General features: G+C 36.4%; 1 protein-coding gene across 1 annotated transcript; it reads left to right on the top strand.

Moving 5' to 3' along the window:
* The first annotated feature begins 8,198 nt into the window (after positions 1-8,198).
* Positions 8,199-21,211, top strand: LOC111142635 (cytochrome c, testis-specific-like). The gene is given in 2 exon segments (XM_022495948.1): positions 8,199-8,367; positions 21,063-21,211. Coding segments are annotated over 2 exon segments (318 nt in total).
* Positions 21,212-21,467: the final 256 nt, after the last annotated feature.

Genomic DNA, 21,467 nt, shown 5'->3' with positions numbered 1-21,467 from the left:
TGCATTACATCCTGTATCTGTAAAGTAAGGACTCTGTTTACCCTGGATCTTAGCAAGTTAAAGAAGTATCTTGTTTTAATTTTCCACTTTTCTTTATGTTACACCAAACCAATCAAAGTGAAAAAAAAAAAAAAAAACAATGTGGCAGTGTTAATAATTTTATTGCTGTGAGAATCTGAAGCTTATAACAACACTATTTGCACGCCAGTGCCATCTAGTGGAAAATGTATAATTTTCTTGCACTGTAGAGACTGGGCAACTTTTATTCTTTGTCAAACAAAATTACTGATTGATAGCCTGAAAATTTGAGGCTGATGTTTAGAGCAGTTAATTTCTTTTCTTCAAGAAGAGAGAAAAGATTGCATGAAACCAAATCAGGACAGAAATATTGGGAAATGCTGGGAAAGCAAAATTTCTTTATAACTCAGTCATGTGAAATACCACATATGCAAGGAAAATAAGAAATTTGCTTTCTCTAATGACTTTATGACTTCTCCGTCTAGTTATTTTAAACAGCTTCCTTGAGACACAATTCATATTTCATACAATTCATCTATTTATGTTCAGTTAAATGGCTTTTAATATGTTCACAGCATTGTGCAACTATCACCACAATCAGTTGTAGAACACTTTTAATCACTCAATAATGACAGTTTTGCCATGTGTCAAATCATATAAAATCACATTTGAACATGAATTACATGTAGCTAAAACAGCTGAAAATTCTGAGGTTTGAAACAATGATTATAAATCGGTGTTATACTAGAGAAAAGATGTGCTGTGCATTTGCAGATTAAATTTTTTCAAGGCTTTACAACATGTAGCCTATAATGCACAATTGTTTAAATGATAAGCACTTTTGTTGATTTCACATGAAATCCAGTTTTCCCTTGATGCTTTTCTTCCAAAATTCTTATAAATTTCTTTTTTTAAAGAAGAGATGATATTGTAACTTATTTTTGAAATGCAAAGAGAAAATAATAAATTTTTGTCATTGTTTTCCAAAATTTCTTTAACTATGATATAATTACAATGATATTTACTGGCTATCAATATTAGTCTTCATATATTTCAGTAAAAATGTTTTTCCTTATTTGAAATTTTTAAATAGGCTTTACCACTGATATTTACCGGTAATCAATTAGTAATTTTAGGTTGTTGTGTATGAATAAGGTCCAGAATGTCCATTTTTCTCAGCTGTAAGGCTACGAGCTACTGTGAATGTATTCAATGCACCTACACTACACTACACTACACTGGCATGTGGTAGGCACTAGAGAAATGGTAGTCTCCTTCCTTTTCTTGAGTTTACATGTTTTTGTTTGAGTTTGAGAATAGTATTTAACACCTGATTCTTGCTCCCCCCCAAAACCTGGTCTTTTTCTTTTTACTTTTTTTTTTAAGATTTTATTTATTTATTTGACAGAGAGAGATCACAGGTAGGCAGAGAGAGAGGAGGGAGCAGGCTCCCCACTGAGCAGAGAGCACGGACTTGGGGCTCCATCCCAGGACCCTTGGATCATGACCTGAGCTGAAGGCAGAGGCTTTAACCCACTGAGCCACCCAGGTGCCCCGATATATATCTTTTAAATATGTTGATCATAGAACAGTTTCATAGGTATCTCTTAGAATAGCTTCATTCAATCATCTCGCAATCGTGGCTATTTAAATTAAAATAAAAATTAATTAAAATTAACTATAAAATAATAAAAATTTCTGTTACTCAGTTGTATTAGCTACACTTCAAGTACTCAAAGTTACTTTTGTCTAGTAGACAGTGCCCACGCAGAACAATTCAATCATTTCAATCATAAAAGTATATGGGACAGACCTCTGGAGAACTTGACTGTGGTAAACTTCCCACTTACCTAACACACAAAATTTTGTCACTATTACAAGTACTTTGTTGAGCAATTAAAATTTTTTTTTAATATTCCAATTTCTCTGTCTCCTTACCACATACGTCTCACTGAAGTTATTATGTAACCACAGGTAAGCAAATTTCCTTTCTCATGGTTTCCTAAATACAAATTTAAGTTTGACCTGTCTGTCTTTAAAACTCTCATCTTCTTGTAGCTTTTTCAGTCCTTCCCTCCACATCTCCCTTCTTGCTCCTTCAGTTCTAATTCTCTTTGTTTCTAGTCATACTTCATTGGGCTTTTTTTTTTTTTTTTTTTTTTGGCAATTAACAAGCAGCTTGCAACCTTGCTGTCAGTTCTTATATTATTGTATTTTTTTCTAATGTAGCTCATTTATAATGATTTAATTTTTTAAAAAAGATTTTATGTATTTATTTGACAGAGAGAGACACAGTGAGAGAGGAAACACAAGCAGGGGAAGTATGAGAGGGAGAAGCAGGCTTCCCACTGAGCAGGGAGCCGATGCAGAGCTCTATCCCGGGACCGTGGGATCATGACCTGAGCCACCCAGGCACCCCATAATGATTTAACTTTTTTTTTTTTTTTAAGATTTTATTTATTTATTTGACAGAGAGAGATCACAAGTAGGCAGAGAGACAGGTAGAGAGAGGGGGGGAAGCAGGCTCCCTGCTAAGCAGAGAGCCTGACTGGGGGCTGGATCCCAGGACCCTGGGATCATGACCTGAGCTGAAGGCAGAGGCCTAACCCACTGAGCTACCCAGGCGCCCCAATGTATTTAAATCTTGTCCCAACTGAATTGTAACTCAGAAAATTGGAGCTGAAGTTCAGTGTTTGTCCAAGTTGCTTGGCACAGTGCCTTGCCCATCCTATTTGTTTTATTCTTTTGTTGACACGATATGATTCCTAAAAACACATGCTAATGGACCATTCATAAAACGTTGAGTTCCTGCTTCAAGCAAGAAATGGGACACGCGGTCAATATGCATAGATAATTTAGCTCTTTGGTTAGGCAAAAGCTAAACAAATAAAAGATGCTCCTGGGGCTGCTGTGTTCAAAGGACATTCACTTAGTCACGTTTCCATTCAGCCTGCAACTGCCCAGCAAGTCCGTCTTCAAGCTCCTGCGAGAATTGCCAACTTGCAGGATCTGGGAGCCAATCAGCAGTGCGGATGGAGCCTGGCCTGCTATTGGCTGGCGTCCACCGGAAGCACATGCTGGGCTGGGCTTCCAGTGCAGGTGTTTGAGGCATTGCTCTGGGATCGCCAACCCCAAACTTGCAGCTCAGTCCCTGGCCTGGCAGAGGCCCGGGTGACTTCTTAAGGGTTCTCTGGGGAGGTGGTGGGCAGAGCCGCTGACCCTCTGGTAGGTATGGGATTGGCTGGGAAGTAGTGGGCCTGGCAACCATGTGATCTAAGCACTGATTATGGGCCAGAGCAATTTGGGCTGGGCTTTACTCAGAAAGAAGTATCTAATAGGCTCCTTTTAGCCCTAGCCTGCTGGGGTCTACGTGTCCCTAAGTGCGGCATAAAACTATTTCTGGTGAGGGGCCTGCCTGCAGCTTTTATGATTTCTGTGTGGAACTGATTCGGGGCAGAGCCTTCCGCCCACGGTTGGCAGAAATCAGCCAAGTGGGAGTGGTGGCATGAAGGACTGTGAGACTGGCAGTTTGGAAAGCTGGATTCTTACTCCAGTTTAGAGATTCAGGCACAGCAGATTCGAAGAGGGAAAGGCCGTGGACATCTGTGTTTGGGGGGGGGGGGTTGGGGGGGGTTCATAGACGTTTACCCACGGTCACATCGTTCTGATGCATTCCACTTCCGTACTTCTTCCGCTGCAACAGCAGAATCCTACTTTATCTTTTAGTCTGTGTAGTATTCATCCTCCAGTTATTCCAGTGAGTTCTTCCTCCCACTTTTATTGCTTCCAGTTATGTGAGTTTTGTAAATCTTGAAAGCTTTATTGGTGCCTTGATTGTTCTTACCACACCCCTCTTTTTTACGGGCAAAATTGGAGCTGGCAGTGGTACGTACCAACACTGAAGAGCATTTTACTTACTTCTCTTTAAGCATCTGCAGTGTGTCAAACATTCTGTTCAACCCAAGTTACTTAGTTTGTTCCTAAAAGGGAATTGTTAAAATTAAAAGAGATTGAAAATTGTTCTTCCTCTTACTTTTCACCATCTCTCTCCATTTCTCACCAGCTTGTGACTTTAAGCAGCTTAACTTGTGTGCCTCATTTTCCTCAGCTGTAAAAACAGAGATATTAACGGTATCTATCTCACATGGCTGGTCTGAGGAATAAATGCATTAATAATATATAAAGCGCTTAGCTATGTCTGGCCCACAGAAGCATGCGTAAGTGTTCCATACTCTTCTCCTATTTATCATTAGAATTACTTCATTCTTGGAAGAGTGATCATTCTCATACCAGGTGTCATATCTTTGCCTATTTCAGTGAGAAATAGGCAAAAATCTTTTTTAAGAAAATTTTTATTTATTGAAATAAAATTAGCATGTAACATTATACAAATTTTAGGTATACAACATTATATTTCTATTTTTCATGAAATAATATCTTTATTATGTACTATTCTCATCTTTTTATTCTGCCATTAATTTTTTTTCCCAGAGGTACAGCCTGTGATTCATCAGTCTTACATACTACCCAGTGCTCATTGCATCATATGCCCTCCTTAATGTCTATCACCCAGTTACCCCATCCCTCCACCACCCTCCTCCAGCAACCCTCATTTGTTTCCTATGATTAGGAGTCCCTTATGGCGGGGCACCTGGGTGGCTCAGTGGGTTAAAGCCTCTACCTTTGGCTCAGGTCATGATCCCAGGGTCCTGGGATCGAGCTCTACATTGGGCTCTCTGCTCAGCGGCTCTCTCTTTCTCTCTCTGCCTGCCTCTCTGCCTACTTGTGATCTCTGTCTGTCAAATAAATAAATAAAATCTTAAAAAAAAAAAAAAAGAGTCCCTTATGGTTTGTTACCTTCTCTGGCTTCATCTTGTTATTTTTTTCCTCTCTTCCCCTATGAGCTTCTGTTTTGTTTCTTAAATTCCAGTATCAGTGAGATTGTATGATAATTGTCTTCCTCTGACTTATTTCACTCAGCATAATAGCCTCTGGTTCCATCCATGTCATTGCAAATGGCAAGATTTTATTTTTTGATGGCTGAGTAGTATTCCATTATATACCTCTATATATCTATCTGTATCTATAGCTATATCTATCTCACATTTTCTTTATCCATTCATCTATCGACGGACATCTGGATAGTTTGGCTATTGTGGACATTGCTGCTATAAACATTGGGGTGCATGTGCCCCTTCAGATCATTTGTATCTTTGGGGTAATACTCTGTAGTGTACTTTCTGGGTTGTAGGGTAGCTCTACTTTTAACTTTATGAGGAATCTCCATACTATTTTCCAGAGTGGCTGCACCAACTTGCATTCCCACCAGCAGTGTAAGAGGGTTCCCCTTTGTCTGTAACCTCACCAACATTTGTTGCTTCCTGACTTATTAATTTTACCCATTCTGATTGGCGTGAAGTGGTGTCTCATTGTGGTTTTGATTTATATTTCCCTGATGCCAAGTGATGTTGAACATTTTTCCATATGTCTGTTCATATGTCTTCTTTGGAGAAAGGTCTGTTCATGTCTTCTGACCATTTCTTGATTGGATTATTTGTTCTTTGGGTGTTGAGTTTGATAAGTTCTTTATGGATTTTGGATACTAGCCCTTTATCTGATATGTTATTTGCAAATATCTTCTCCCCATTCTGTAGCTTGTCTTTTGGTTTTGTTGACTGTCCTTTGCTGTGCAAAAGCTTTTTATCTGTTGAAGTCCCAATAGTTCCTTTTGCCTTTGTTTCACTTTCCTTTGGAGACAGGTCTAGCTAGAAGTTGTTGTGGCTAAGGTTGAAGAGGTTTATATTTCTTCTTAATAATGAAATATTATTAGAGTGCCAGATGATTATAGGATAAAATTGACTTGCTTGCTATCCTTCCTAGTCTTCCTGCCCCCCTCCCTTGCTATCACTGCTGAATTTACTGGTTTTAGTGCACTTTGCAGATGGTCATATGTACTTACATAACTGTGATTAAAGATGGCAGCGGTCAGTGTCTTCACATGGTAAATATTGGTAGTTTGAACAATGACAATGGACATTTTCTAATAAGAGAATTGTATGTGAAATCTATTTGAGGAAAGAGGATTTTTTTCTTTTAAACAAATGTCTGGTTTCTTGAATTATCCGTAACATTTAATAGGTATAAGAATCAATCTGATTTTTTTGCTTTATATAAAAATTGGAAATGATTCTTTAGCAGTACTTAGATGACATTTTCTATTTGTATGGTATGGACTTTATGATTATTGTGAATGCATTTTGCTAAAGTCCAAAAATTTGTATTTGTGACTAAAGTTTCTTAATGGCCCCTGTTCAAAGGTTCAGTGAATTCTGTAGCTATACGTGAACTGATAGAATTCATTTAAGTAGAAATTGAATGCAGTGTTTTGAGTGAAGTTTGGAATTTAAAAGTAAGCTTCTTCTGGATAAATGAGTTTTTTTACTCTGCTTTTTATCAGACCTAAAACACTGATTAATAGATTAGTTGTTAGTCTGCCCACAGAAAATTTCTGTCTTCCCTTTAAGTGGATTATTGACACTATTTTGGGTTTCCACATAAATTTAAAGAAATTAGGGAGATACCAGAGCCCCTCAGTAGTTCAGTCAGGTGTGTCTGCCTTCAGCTCAGGTCATGATCCCATGGGCCTGGGATTGAGCCCCACTTTGGGCTCCCTGCTCAGTGGGGAGCTTGCTTCTCCCTTTCTCTATCCCTTTTCCCGTGGCTCATGCTTGTGTGCTCACTCTCTCAATTAAAAAAATAAATAAAATCTTTTTAAAAAGAGAAGAAATTAGAGAGATACTAATTTTGCAGGTTACTGTATAGGAAGTACTGACCTCTCTGAGTAATAGCTAACTTCAGTTAAGACACATTGTATTTTTCAATATTATTACCAGAATAAACCAAACATTTTTTATTTCTCAGTAGAGTTATAAAGGCGAAAATGTGCTTCAAACTGTACTGTCAGGGAATTAGGTTATTTTCATGATTTCTCTAATAGTAATACAATCTCATATTGAAATCCATCCCAACACCTACTGCCCATGATCTAATTTTTCAAATAAAAAGAGCGGGGGCGGGGGGAAGCAGGGGACGCCTGGGCGGCTCAGTCAGTTAAGTCTCTGCCTTCTTTGGTGGGATTGAGTCCTGCATTGCACTCCTTGCTTGGTAGGGAGCTTGCTTCTCCTTCTGCCTCTGCCCGTCACTCCCCCTGCTCTTGCACACGCTCTCTCTGTCTGTCTCTCTCTCTTACAAATAAATAAATAAAATCTTAAAAAAAAAAAAACAAAAAGAGCAGGTAAACAAAACTTAGGTACTATATTTGTTGGCATTTCAAACTACATTTTTTAAAAACGTTGAAATTATTTTAGTTTTTACATAATTTTAGATGAAGGAGACACTTACTTAGTTATGCAACAAAATTTTTGGTAGTATTAACTAAAATATCTTTGTACAAATTTTATTTTATATATCACTGTACCATAAAATCTTCCCTGCTTAGAACTGTATTTTCCACTACATTAGTGTTAAACACGTACTACTGCTGACTGAACTCAATAATGGTATTCAATTGCTTTGAGATACTGCTTAATCTAACTGCTAGATGTGTTTATAGCTGAGAGTATAAAGTAAATGAGAAATTACGTGTTACGTATAACCTGCTGTGGCCTCATTCTTTTGTTTGATATTTAATTTTACAGGCTATTATTGCAGGCATATGAGTACTTACAAAAACATCAAATTTAAGTGCCTTTTGCATTTTGCTCTATTCTTATTATTAAACAAGGGGATGCCAAATTAGACTTAGAAACCTTGCATTGTTTTTTGCACATGTGCTTTCTGTAAGTGGAAAGAAAAAAGTGGAATATAATTGACCTAGATGAATTAGTATAGTTGTTTGAAGGCTGAAGTAAAACCAGGCTTATACCATAAGTTTCTGAAGTATCTATAAATCAAAATTTTAAAATAAATCTGATAAATGAGATGATTAAGTCTTTATAAAATTGGATGCTATAATCTGCTTGTGTTTTTGAGCACTCAGGCTTTAAAAGGATGCATACTTTAAATACGTTTTTGTTTAATATCATTAGTATTCATTTCAAAATGTTGGCATTTTTTTTTTCCAGCTTTGCAAATCTGAGATTTTTTTTGGACTGTGGTTTAATGTTTTGTTGCAGAACAAAATGGGAGATGCTGAAGCAGGCAAGAAGATCTTTATTCAAAAATGTGCTCAGTGCCACACAGTGGAAAAAGGTGGAAAACACAAGATTGGTCCAAATCTCTGGGGCCTTTTTGGATGAAAAACAGGACAAGCACCAGGATTTTCTTATTCAGATGCTAACAAAAACAAAGGTAAAACCTGGGCAGTTGTGGGAGAGAACCGGAAACTTTGTAGCAAAGAAAGAAAAGCACCTGATTTGATATTATAGTAATTTCCTAGTTTATAGCATAAAAAATGAAATCCTTATGTTTATATTACTGAAATATTGATTTATATTATAAGATCTATATTTAGATAACTAGTCTTTTTTTGATCAGAGGAATTAGCAATTCTCTGTGGCATAGGTTTTTATTTATATGAGGAATTTCTATTTTATGCAGCACATTTATGTAGAAAAAGCATGAGCTAAATTAAAAAGATCAAATCATATTTTAATGGCATAATGGTAGTTTTCTACTTGTAGTAGTGATTCTTAGCAGAGTGGAGGGATATTGTATACTTTGAAAAACTATATTCCATGACTTTTTTGTTGGAGGAAAGTAGGTAGATGATAGTTAAAATGAGAAGGCATTTTAGGTGTGAAATTGAAAATGGCTGGGAAAAACTATAATATCTTTGCAGAGAATTTTATTATTCCTGGATATACACATCCATCCATCCATCCATCCATCCATCCGTACATGCATAGCATTTACTTCAAAAAATAGGGTGCAACTCCAAATAGATTGCAACTCTATTTTGGACTGTTCTTGGAGGCCTAGCATTTCTAACTGGCCCAAATTTCAGATCATTACAATCCTACTATTTGGAAAGGTTTTTATTTTATTTTATTTTTGTTCCTTTTTGTTCTTTTTATTGAAGTGAAATTCACACATTAGCCATTTTGAAGTGTACAAAGCAGTACATTTTGTGTAGTTACAGTATTGTATAATTAACACCTGTTTGTAGTTTAAAATTTTTTTCGTTGCTTGAAAAGAACCCCTGTGCATATCTAATAAACACTCCCCATTTCCTCCTACCCTTAACTTCTTGCAAACTCTGATCTGCTTCTTTTCTTTATGGATTCGCCTATTCTGCATATTTCATAAAAAGGAATCATAAAATATGACCTTTTGTGTTTCGCTTCTTTCACTTAGCATGGTTTCACGGTTCATTGAAGTTGTAGCTTGTATCAGTACTTCATTCCTTTTTATGGCTAATCATGTTCAATTGAATGTATATATCACAATTTGTTTACACATTTATCGGTTGGTGAACATTTGGATTATTTCCACCTTTCACCTATTGTGAATAATGCTGCTATGAATATTTGTGAATAAGCATTTGTTTGAGTTGAGTCCTTGTTTTCAGTTCTTTTCAATATGTATAGATATGTATATCTGTATATATGTTGGGAGTCATTTGTTAAATCTATGTTTAACTTCTTGAGGAAAGCCAGTTGTTTTCCACAGTAGCTACCATTTTACATTATCATCAGTGATGCAAGATTCCTATTTCTCTGTATCCTCTCCCATGCTTTGTTATTTTCTTTTTCTTTTTAAAATTGCCATCTTAGTAAGTGTGAAGTGGCATCTCATGATTTTTTTTTTTTGCATTTCATTAATGAACGATGCTGTTGAACATGTTTTAGTATGCTTTGTTAAAAAGAAAACCACAGGGCCAAAATAGAGTCACCTGTACTAGGCCCACAACATTAAACCAGGGCTTAATACCTAACTTAATTGTAGTTTCAGTTCTTCCCAGGAATGTAATCTTAACTGGTTAGTCTGGAATTTCCTGGTCGGTGCTGGAATCCACCTAGTAAGATCTTTCTGTCCTCCAAAAGGAGGTGAATTTGTCTGAAATAAGTCTTTCTTGTTGTTTATGACTTCCTTGTTCTATCTTTAAAAACCTTTCTCTTTCTGTAGCCTGTTGGAATTCCTTTCTATATGCTGCCTGATTCATGAATCATTGAATAAAGTCAATTTGGTCCTTAAATTCACTCAGTTGAAATTTGTTTGTTCAACAACTAGTTGGCCATTTGTAGATTTGGAAAAATGTCTATTTGTATCCTCTGCTTATTTTTTTATTTGACTTGTTTGTCTTTTTTATTGTTGAGTTTAAGAGTTCTTTATGTATTCTGGACGTTAATCTCTCATCGAATACGTGATTTTCAAATATTTTCTCTTCTTTAGTAGTTTGTCTTCATTTGTTTGATAATGTCCTTTGATTCACAGAAGTTTTTAATTTGTATAAAGTCAATTTATCTGTATTTTTATTGATTTTTGAGGAGAGGCATCAAATCTAAGAATCCATCACCAAATCTGAGGTCATAAAGATTTGCCCTTTTCTTCAAATAGTTTTATAGTTTTGGTCCTTAGATTTAGGTTTTTGACGCATTTGTACTTAATTTTCTATAGAGAGTAAGGGAATAGACCTACTTCATTCTTTTGCATGTGGTTATCCATCACTTCTCAGACTTTGGTTAAGATCAAGTGCATGTGGTTATCCAGTTACCCCGCCTGATTTCTTGAAAAGACATTCTTTCCTAGTTGAATGGTCTTGATACCCTTGTTGAAATTCAATTGGCCATATATGTTAGGGTTTGCTTCTGGACATTCAATTCTATTCTATTTGTCTATATATCTATCCTTATAACAACACCACAGTTTTATTACTGTAGTTTTGTGGTAAGTTTTAAAATTAGAAAGTATGAGCCCTCCAGCTATGTTTTTCTTTTTCAGTATTGTTTTGGCTATTCAGGGCCCTTTGCAATTCTATGAATTCGAGGATAACCTTTCCCATTTCTGCAAAAGAGCCTTTGGAATTTTGATAGAGATTGTATTGTATCTGTGGATTTTTTAAGGAGTATTGCCATTTTAGTAACATTAATGTTCCAATCTATGAACATGGGATGCTTGTCCATTTATTTAAGTATCCTTTCATTTCTTTCAGAAATGTTTTATAATTTTCAATGTACAAGTCTTTTACTTCCTTGGTTAAATTTTGCCTAAGTATTTTATTCTTTTAAATTTCTATTATAAATAGAACTGTTTTCTTAATTTCTTTTTCAAATTGTTCATTGCTTATATATAGTACACAACAGATTTTTCTTTGTTGATCTTATTCCCTGAAGCTTTGCTGAATTAATTTATTAGTTATGGTAGATTTTATGTGGATCCTTCAGGATTTTCTATATGTAGAATCATATCATCTGTGATAGAGGTAGTTTACGTCTTTCTTTCCAGTTTGGATGGCTTTTATTACTTTTGATTTTCCTAATTGCTCTGGCTAAGACTTCTAGTGGAATTCTGAGTAGAACTGGTGAAAATGAGCCTCTCTGTCTTGCTCCTGATCTTAGGAGAAAGTTTTCAGCTTTTCACCTTGGGTATGGTATTAGCCGGGGGTTTCCAAAAATCCCTGTTTTCTTGTTAAGCAACTTATCTTTTATTCTTAGTTTATTGAGTGTTTATATCATGAAAGGGTGTTGGAATTTGTCAAATTTTTTCCTGCATCTTTTGAAATAATCATGTATTCTTTTTCCTTTTGCTCTATTAATGTGTTGTGTTGATTGTTTTTCTTATGTTGAACCATCCTTGCATTCCTAGGATAGATCCCATTTGGTCATAGTATGTAATTCTTTAATGTGAATTGGATTTAGTTTGCGTGTATTTTGTTGAGGAATTTTGCACTTATAGTGATAAGAGATATTGGTTTGTAGTTTCTTATGGTGTCTTTGTCTGGTGTTGGTGTTTGGAGAAGTTTAAAATATAGATTATTGCTGCTGTAAGTTCTCCTCATAAATGATTTGAATTTGGTATTTTTAAATTTCTTAATGGGGGGCACCTGGGTGGCTCAGAGGGTTAAGCCTCTGCCTTCAGCTGAGGTCATGATCTCAGGGTCCTGGGATCGAGCCCCACATCGGACTCTCTGCTTGGCATGGAGCCTGCTTCCCCTCTCTCTCTCTGCCTGCCTCTCTGCCTACTTGTGATCTCTCTGTCAAATAAATAAATAAAATCTTTAAAAAAAATTTCTTAATGGGTTTTATAGTGCTGTGTAGTGTTTATTTAATTGAGCTTTGTGGACTATATTGGAGGAGAAGAGTTTAATGAAGGGAGTTGACATTTTGTGCATTATTATTATTATTATTATTATTATTTTGGTGCAAATGTAATAGCTTGTATTTTGTCAAAGGAGGGATTTTACTTATTTAACCTGTATTAATATTTCTAGCAAGATGGTGTTTTGGGTTTGTCTCAGTCTATCTATAGTGACGTTATTGACTAGAAATGCCTGGGGACACTCACCTGGGCCTATATTACTTATAGTAACCCCTACAGATACTTCCCCAACCAAAGTCAATGTTGTGGCTGGACCAGACCTTGTGGTTCTCATTATGATTGAAAGACACACCCTACTATCAACCATCAGGGAACTTTGAAAAGAAAAATTTATTACTCACAAGTCTTGGAGGTTACATGACATGCCTGGGACCACATAATGAGGTTGAAGGGAAAAGAGAGAGAGAGTGAGAGGGAGCTAGTGAGGAGGCCTGGTGTTTTGTTTTTATTGGAGTAAAAGGTAGGGTTTCACAGGTACATTCTTTAATGGTGAATTTAAAACATAAGAGTGGGAATTGAAGCATGGGAAGGGAAAAACAAACAGTCCTCAAATGTAGTTATCTAAGTCTACCAGAGCCGCCTTAAAAAAAGAGGGGGGGAAGTTCATGGTGGGGAAACTTGGCTCTATCTACTCATGTAACTGGCAGTGTGTTTATTCAGACTGGGTGTGTTTGAAGTAGATGCCTTGGCAAACAAACAAACAAACAAAAAACACTTAATGCCAGGCATTTATATTATAGTTGAAAAAGCTAATTGTCAGGTCCTATTCTACAGATAGGTGAGGTATAGTGAAATTTTTGTTATCTAGAATATTGGGGAAAGGGGCCTGTTTACAATCAAATGGTTTAGTTAAAACAAAATTAGCACATGTAGGATTTTCACAGCTTTTTATGTGAAAAGAAAATGCTTTTCATCTTTCTGAAATGTTGAGAGCAATACAGTTTATTAGGATGGAGAGCTGGGGAAGTTGTTGGTCCCTAGACTTTTCTTGGGTTTCAAAGCAAACAAGGATGGAGTGGAGGGGGGGAATATATGGTAAGAATTTGAGGACTATATTAATTTCTTAGGGCTCCTGTAACAAAATATTATAAATCAAGTGGCTTAAAATAACAGAAATTTATGGTTTCACAGTTCTAGAGGCTAGAAGTGCAAAATCAAGGTGTTGGCAGGACCATGCTCTCTCTGAAACCTGTAGGGCAATCCTTCCTTGTTTCTAACTAGTTTCTGGTAGTTTGCCAGTCATCTTGGCCTTCAGCTACATAACTCCATTTTCTGTCCTTTCATGATCATGTGTGTCTCTGTCTTCACATGGCTGTCTTATAAAGATACCAATCATATTAGATTGGGAGCCCATCCTACTACAGTATGACCTCATTTCAACTTAACTAATCACATCTGCAATGATCCTATTTCTAAATAAAGCCACATTCTGAGGTACTGGAGGTTAAGACTACAATGTATCCTTATTCAGGGAACATCCATAATAAAGGACCTTATATACATATAAAATACATAGATAATTGGTAAAATACTTAAAATAAAATAGAATAAAACTTAATCTTTGGTCAAGGGTGCTTCAGAATCTTTAAATATCAATGTAATTATTATTAACACAATATCATTGTGTTTAGTAGGTGCAAAAATGTGATTAATAAGGGTGCCTGGGTGGCTCAGTGGATTAAGTCTCTGCCTTCGGTTCAGGTCATGATCTCGAGGTCCTGGGATTGAGCCCCGCATGGGGCTCTCTGCTCAGCAGGGAGCATGCTTCCTCCTCTCTGCCTGCCTCTCTGCCTTTTTGTGATCTCTCTTTCTGTCAAATAAATAAATAAAATCTGTTTTAAAAATGTGGTTAATAGGTATTCTATAATAAAGAATTTGTCTGGTCTTTGTCCTAGGTTCCTAGAAGGGAATCTCTAAAACCTTAGAATTTCCCAAGTGATAGGAGTGTCTCTTTTATTTAAGTTTGGGCCGTTGGACCACAACCTGAGTTTATGCTAATGAGATGACTTATGGTAAGCTCCTAGATAGTTTAAGGATGGGAGTGGCCAAGCTTGAAAGACCAACTGTGTGATTAGAGACTTGGAGCTTTGGGCTAGTTGAGTTATCAGTCCAACCTCCAGGGTTAGGGAATAGGAGCTGGGGATTCAGTTTATCACATGGCTAATGATTCAATAGGCATCTTATGTAAGGAAACCCAAATAAAAACTCTGGACACTTTAACTGGAAGCTCTGTTTGAGCTTCCTGGTTTGTGAGCACATCAATGACTAGAAGAGTGATGAGTCTGGATTCCCTAGGGACAGGACTCAGAAGCTCTGTGTTTGGGACTTTCCCAGACTTCATCATATGGATCTCTTTACCTCCCTGTCCTAAATTGTATCCTTTATATTAAAAGTGTAACTAAGTATAGTGTTTTTCTTAGTTCTGTATTTTTCTAGCAAATTATCAACCAGGGGATCCAGGGAACCTTCAAATTTATAACCAGTTGGTTAGAATTTGGGATGGCCTGGGACCCCAGACTTGTAGCTGGTGTCTAAAGTGAGGACAGAATTGTGGGGACTATGGAGTCTGTTCAAATTCAGACAGTTAGAGTCAGATTTCACTTGCATTTATTGCAATAAGATTTCTAGTTGACAGAATATTGAATAAATCAGTCTGAAACTTGGATTTATTATTTCAGTTTTATGGTTCTTTAGTTTTTAAAGTAATATTTTTCTATAGTGTTATTTTATTATTTTGTTATCAAATTACAAGAGGAGTCAACTTTTGTTGTTTATAGACTAGTTATAAGGTAATATTTATTTCTCTAAATCCCAGTATTTTGAGAGTTTTATTGGTTGTTAGCATTGACTAGAAATAATATTAAAACTGATTACTGAGCCTGGGTGGCTCAGTGGGTTAAGCCTCTGCCTTTGACTCAGGTCATGATCTCAGGGTCCTGGGATCGAGCCCTGCATCGGGCTCTCTGCTCACTGGGGAGCCTGCTTCCCCCTTTCTCTCTGCCTGCCTCTCTGCCTACTTGTGATCTTTATCTCTCTGTCAAATAAATAAATAAAACCTTAAAAAGAAAAAAACAACAAACTGATTACAGGGCACCTGGGTGGCTCAGTAAGTTAAGCATCTGCCTTCAGCTCAGGTCATGATCCAAGAGTCCTGTGATGGAGTCCCACATCAGACTCCCTGCTCAGCGGAGTGTCTGCTTCTCCTTCTACCTCTTCCCCCCTGCTTGTGATCACTTTCTCTCTCTCAAATAAATAAAATCTTTTTAAAAAAACGGATTACAAATATATCCTTTATTGTAGATTGTTGTCAAAGATTAAAAGCTGGATAGAAGACTTGTCTTTAACATTATTTAAGAATTAGTAATAAAACTTCTCTAAGGTTGTTTAAATACTATTGGTGACTGATTTGGAGATATAATATTACTATTTTTTCTACTGGTTACATAATAAGTAGCAGAATCTAATTGAATCCTTATATTACACCACTCATAAAAACTAACTTGAAATGGATTAGAGACTTAAGTATATTAAATATAAGACTTGAAACTGTGAAACTTCTAGAAGAAAACATAGGGAAAAAGCTCCTTGACATTACTCTTTGTAATAATCTTCTGGATATTGACACCAAAAGCACAAGCAACAAGAACAGTCATTAAGTGGGACTACATCAAACTAAAAAGCTACTGCACAACAAAATAAATAGTCAACAAATGAGAAAGCAGCCTATAGAATGGGAGAAAATATTTGTGAATTATGTTTTTGATAAAGGGTTGATGTTCAAAATATATAAAGAATGGATACAACACAATAGAGAGAAAATGAACCAATTAAAAAGTCAGCAATGGAATTGAGTATTTTCCCAAAGAGAACATATAATTCGACCACAGGTACATGAAGAGGTGTTCAGCATCACTAATTGTCAGAGAAATGCAAATCAAAACCACAGTGAGATATCACCTCATGCCTGTTAGAATTGCTTTCATCAGAAAGACAAGAAATAACAAGTGTTGGCAAAGATGTGGAGAAAAGGAAACACTTGTGAACTGGTGGTAGAAATGTAAATTGGGGCAGCCACTATGGAAAACAGTGTGGAGATTCATTAAAAATTAAAAATAACTATCATATGATCCAGTAATGTAATCTCTGGGTATGTATTCAAAGGAAATGAAAATAGAATCTGGGAGAGATATATGCATCCCAAGTTCACTGCCACATTATTTTTAATAGCCAAGCTATGGAAACAAGCCAAGTGTTTGTCAATAGATGAATGGAGAAAGATGTGATAAATATATAAAAAGGAATATTCAGCAATGAGAAAGAAGGAAATCCAGCCATTTGCAAAACTTGGATGAACCTTGAAGGCATTATGCTGAGTGAAATAAGTTAGAGAAAAAAATACTGTGTAATATCATTTATATTTGGAATTTTAAAAGGCCAAACTCAGGAAGTCTTGGGAAGGTGGGAGGATCCTGAGCTCACCTCATCCATGTGGACACACTGAGATAATATACTATGTGACTAACTCTGAAAATGACAGAAGACTGGCAGAACAGACCTCCCATGACTAATCATAGAAAGAAGGCCACATCAAAAAGGTTGTGAAAGAAGGGGCGAAAACATGATTGAGAACCAAACCCCCATCACACAATAGGAGGAACATCACAAGCACAGAGAAGCAAGAGGATCAGAATTCATACCAGGCAACCCTGGCACAAGAGACTCAAACTGGAAGACAAATCCCCACAACATCTGGCTTTGAAAATAGATGGGACTTAACTTTAGTAGCCTCAACTTCAACAAAGATATAAAATATAAAAGAATCAATCAGAGGTGAAGAATTTAACAATTGAAATAAAAAATACACTGGAGGAAATCAAGAGCATATTAGAAGAGGCAGAGGAACTAACAGTGATCTGGAAGACAGAATAATGGAAAGCCATGAAGCTGAACAGCAAAAAGATGAAAGGAAAAACAAAAAATGAGAATAGGTAAAGGGATCTCTGTGACATCATCAAGCATCATAACATTTGCTATGTAGGGATTCCAGAAAGAGGAGAGAGAAAGGGGGCAGAAAACTTATTTGAAGAGATAATAGCTGAAAACCTCCCCAATCTGGGGAAGGAAACAGACATTCAGATCCAGGAAGCACAGAAGACCCTAACAAGATGAACCCAAGGAGGTCCACACCCAGACACATAATAACTGAAATGGCAAAAAGTACTGATAAAGAGATTTTTTTTAAAAAGCAGCAAGAAAAAAAGAAAAGTTATGTATATGGGAAATGCCATAAGGTTATCAGCTGTTTTCTTAGGAGAAATTTTGCAGACCAGAAGTGTATTCAATGTATTCAATGTGCTGAAAGGAAAAAACCTACAACCAAGAATATTCTGCCCAGAAAAGTTATCATTCAGAAGGAGAGATAGAATTTCCCAAACAAAAACCAGCTTTATAAAAAAATATCAAAGGCCATAACTAAAAGTAAGAAAATTATGAAAGGAAAAAATTTCACAGTTAAAAGGAAATATAGTTATTTTATTTTATTTTATTTTATTTTTTTCAGTATTCCAAAATTCATTGTTTATGCACCACACCCAGTGCCCCATGCAACACATGCCCTCCATAATACCCACCACCAGGCTCACCCACCACCTGACTCCCCTCCCCTCCAAAACCTTCAGTTTGTTTCTCAGAGTCCAGTCTCTTATGGTTTGTCTCCCCCTCCAATTTCCCCCAACTCACTTCTCATCTCCTTCTCCCAATGTCCTCCATCTTATTCCTTATGCTCCACAAGTAAGTGAAACCATATGATAATTGACTCTCTCTGCTTGACTTATTTCACTCAGCATAATCTCTTCCAGTCCCGTCCATGTTGATACAAATTTGGGTGTTTGCCTTTCTGATGGAGGCATAATACTCCATTGTATCTATGGACCATATCTTCTTTATCCATTCATCTGTTGAAGGGCATCTTGGTTCTTTCCACAGTTTGGTGACTGTGGTCATTTCTGCTATGAACATTGGTATACAGATGGCCCTTCTTTTCACTACATCTGTATCTTTGGGGTAAATACCCAGTAGTGCAATTGCAGGGTCATAGGGAAGCTCTATTTTTAATTTCTTAAGGAATCTTCATACTGTTTTCCAAAGTGGCTGCACCAACTTACATCCCCACCAACAGTGTAAGAGGGTTCCCCTTTCTCCACATCCTCCCCAGCACTTGTTCTTTACTGTCTTGTTAATTTTGGCCATTCTAAATGGTGTAAGGTGTTATCTCAATATGGTTTTGATTTGAATCTTCCTGATGGCTAATGATGATGAACATTTTTTCATGTGTCTGTTAGCCATTTGTATGTCTTCTTTGGACAAGTGTCTGTTCATGTCTTCTGCCCATTTTTTGACATGATTATCTGTTTTGTGTGTGTCGAGTTTGAGGAGTTCTTTATAGATCTTGGATATCAGCCCTTTGTCTGTAGTGTCATTTGCAAATATCTTCTCCCATTCCATGGGCTGCCTCTTTGTTTTGTTGGCTGTTTCCTTTGCTGTGCAGAAGCTTTTATCTTGATGTGGTCCCAAAAGTTCATTTTCGCTTTTGTTTCCTTTGCCTTATAGTTAATGCAGTAGATTAATCACTTTTAAGTCTGGTATGGAGGTTAAAACTCAAATGTAGTAAAGTCAGTTACATCTACATCTAGCCAAGGGATACACAAAATAAAAAGATAAAATATGACATTGTATACATAAAACATGGAGGGGGGAGTAAAAATTTAGTAAAAATTTAGTAAAAATTCTGATACTCTGCTCGAATACTAATATTTTACTAGTTATGGTTTTATAGTATATAGTAAGTTTTCCTTTAAATACTTAATGATTTGTTAACTGTGGTTTTATATTAAGACTTTCAATATTGATTGTTATTGTGTATACTTTTAATAAAACATGCAACTTAATTGTAAAAGGAGAAGTACCAAGTAACTCATTGTTTATAGCTAGAGAGTTTAAAGCCTAAAAGTAAGTTATCATTAAACAAATTCAGAAGCAGCTCCAACAGGCTTACCACTGAAGGAAGACCTATGAAAATGTAGAGCAGGCAGGTGCGCAGAGCAGCACTTTTAGAGTGTTTAAACTTAAGGAACCATCAACTTTATATAGGTCGCTATGCACATAAGTTGTTATGTATGAATTTAAAGGTAACCACAAATCAAAAACCTATAATAGCTATACAAAATAATAAAGAGAAAGGAACCTGAGTGTAACACTAAAGAAAGCCATCTTACTACTAGGGAAGAGAGCAAGAGAAGGAAGGAATAGAAGAGACTTACAAAAACAATCAGAAAACAGTTAACAAAATGGCCATAAGTAATTACCTGTCAGTAATTACTTTAAATATAAATGGACTAAATGCTCCATTTAAAAGGCACCCACAGGGTGCCTGGGTGGCTCAGTTGGTTAAGCAACTGCCTTCGGCTCAGGTCATGATCCCGGAGTCCTGGGATCGAGTCCCATATCGGGCTCCCAGCTCCGTGGGGAGTCTGCTTCTCCCTCTGACCTCCCCTCTCATGCTCTCTCTCTGTCTCTCAAATAAATAAATTAAAAAAAAATAAAAAAATAAAAAAATAAAAGGCACCCACAGCCGTCAGGATGGCTGAGCGGTCTAAAAGGCACCCACAATAGGGTGACTGAATGAATAAAAAAAATCAAGACCTATTTATATGCTGCCTACAGGAGACTCACTTCAGATGTAAGGGCATACACAGACTGAAAGTAGAGGGATGGAAAAAGATATTCCATGCAAATGAAAATCAAAAGGTAGAATGCTTCTTTTAAAGTGGCATGTCTGTGTTTCTTCTTTAATTCTGGCTCCCCTGACCCTCCATACTGTCAAATTGAATTTAGGGAGACTTTCACAGTCAGCTCATATACACTATACTCTTTTTGGGCCAGAGGAATATGATTTGCCCCTTACAATTTATCACCTACTTTGGAGAACTCTTCTTCTTTTGAGATCATTAGTGACAGGTGTCCTCTTACTCTGGTCCAGGTTTTATGTTTTTGGTAGTCTTCTGATCATATGAAGTTTGAAGTAATAGGTGCTCCCTCAGTATTTGATCAAAGGTGGAGTTAGTATTTGTTTCTCTTTGTCCATATTCTTTTTGTCTGGTTTTAGAAAGGAAAAAAGGAAGAGACAGCCTTTCCCTCATTGTAAAACTGGTTTCCTGAAATCATAGCTTTTTGACAGAGATTTGGACAGAGGCAATACACAATTATTGGAAGAAAAAACATGAAAATATGAGTTAGCAGTCACAGATTCTTGACTTTAAGTCATCTTTTCTCTTAGGGCACATTATTCTCCTCTGTTTGGATCATTTACTCATCTGAAAAATGAGGGGTTGGATTAACTTCTAAGATCTCTTCTAGAAGGAACTCTGTGATTGTAGGAGGATGGGGTACTGTTTAGGTCCAACATGTCTAGGTTGGCAGTTTATTGGTGTACTTTGTGTCATACTGAACAGCATGTGGATATTAGATTTCTATAGGGAACTGGAAGAGTAGAGCACCAAAGACTAATTTTGGAATTCCCTTATAGGTCAGAAATTGTAAGTATTCCCAATAATGAGTCTTCCTTTTGAATCCAAGAGTAATCTTTTGTTCACATACATAGGTCACATCAGAAAGTAAGCCTTACAAATATAACTACACAAACTTAAAACTTATTTTCACCTTTATAGGTGTTATCTGGGGAGAGGAAACTCTGATGGAATATTTGGAGAACCCAAAGAAATATATCCCTGGAACTAAAATGGTCTTTGCTGGTCTTAAAAAGAAGAGTGAGAGAGAAGATCTTATTCAATATTTGAAACAGGCAACATCTTCATGAAATGCTTTTGCAACTTAGAAAAATATTAGTTATAAGCCAAAATGTTCCAATTTTAAATATTGCATGTTTAAAGAAGTCATTTTAATTTTTCTTGATCAGCCTGTAGTAAATTTAACATTTAAAAATAAAAGTTGAAATTTTTTATTGTGTGTAATCTACTGATCAATGCCTTTCCGAGTCTGAATTGACTTTTGTCTGCTCACTAGGGATGTGAATAAGGTCAGCATTGAGGAGAGAGGGAAGAAAACAAATCTTT

The sequence above is a fragment of the Enhydra lutris genome, unplaced genomic scaffold (genome assembly GCF_002288905.1).
Source record: "Enhydra lutris kenyoni isolate GAN:26980312 unplaced genomic scaffold, ASM228890v2 scaffoldscaffold1, whole genome shotgun sequence".
NCBI classification, from domain to species: Eukaryota; Metazoa; Chordata; class Mammalia; order Carnivora; family Mustelidae; genus Enhydra; species Enhydra lutris.
Note: the sequence above shows the minus strand (reverse complement) of the source record. Positions and strands in the feature narration are given on the sequence as shown.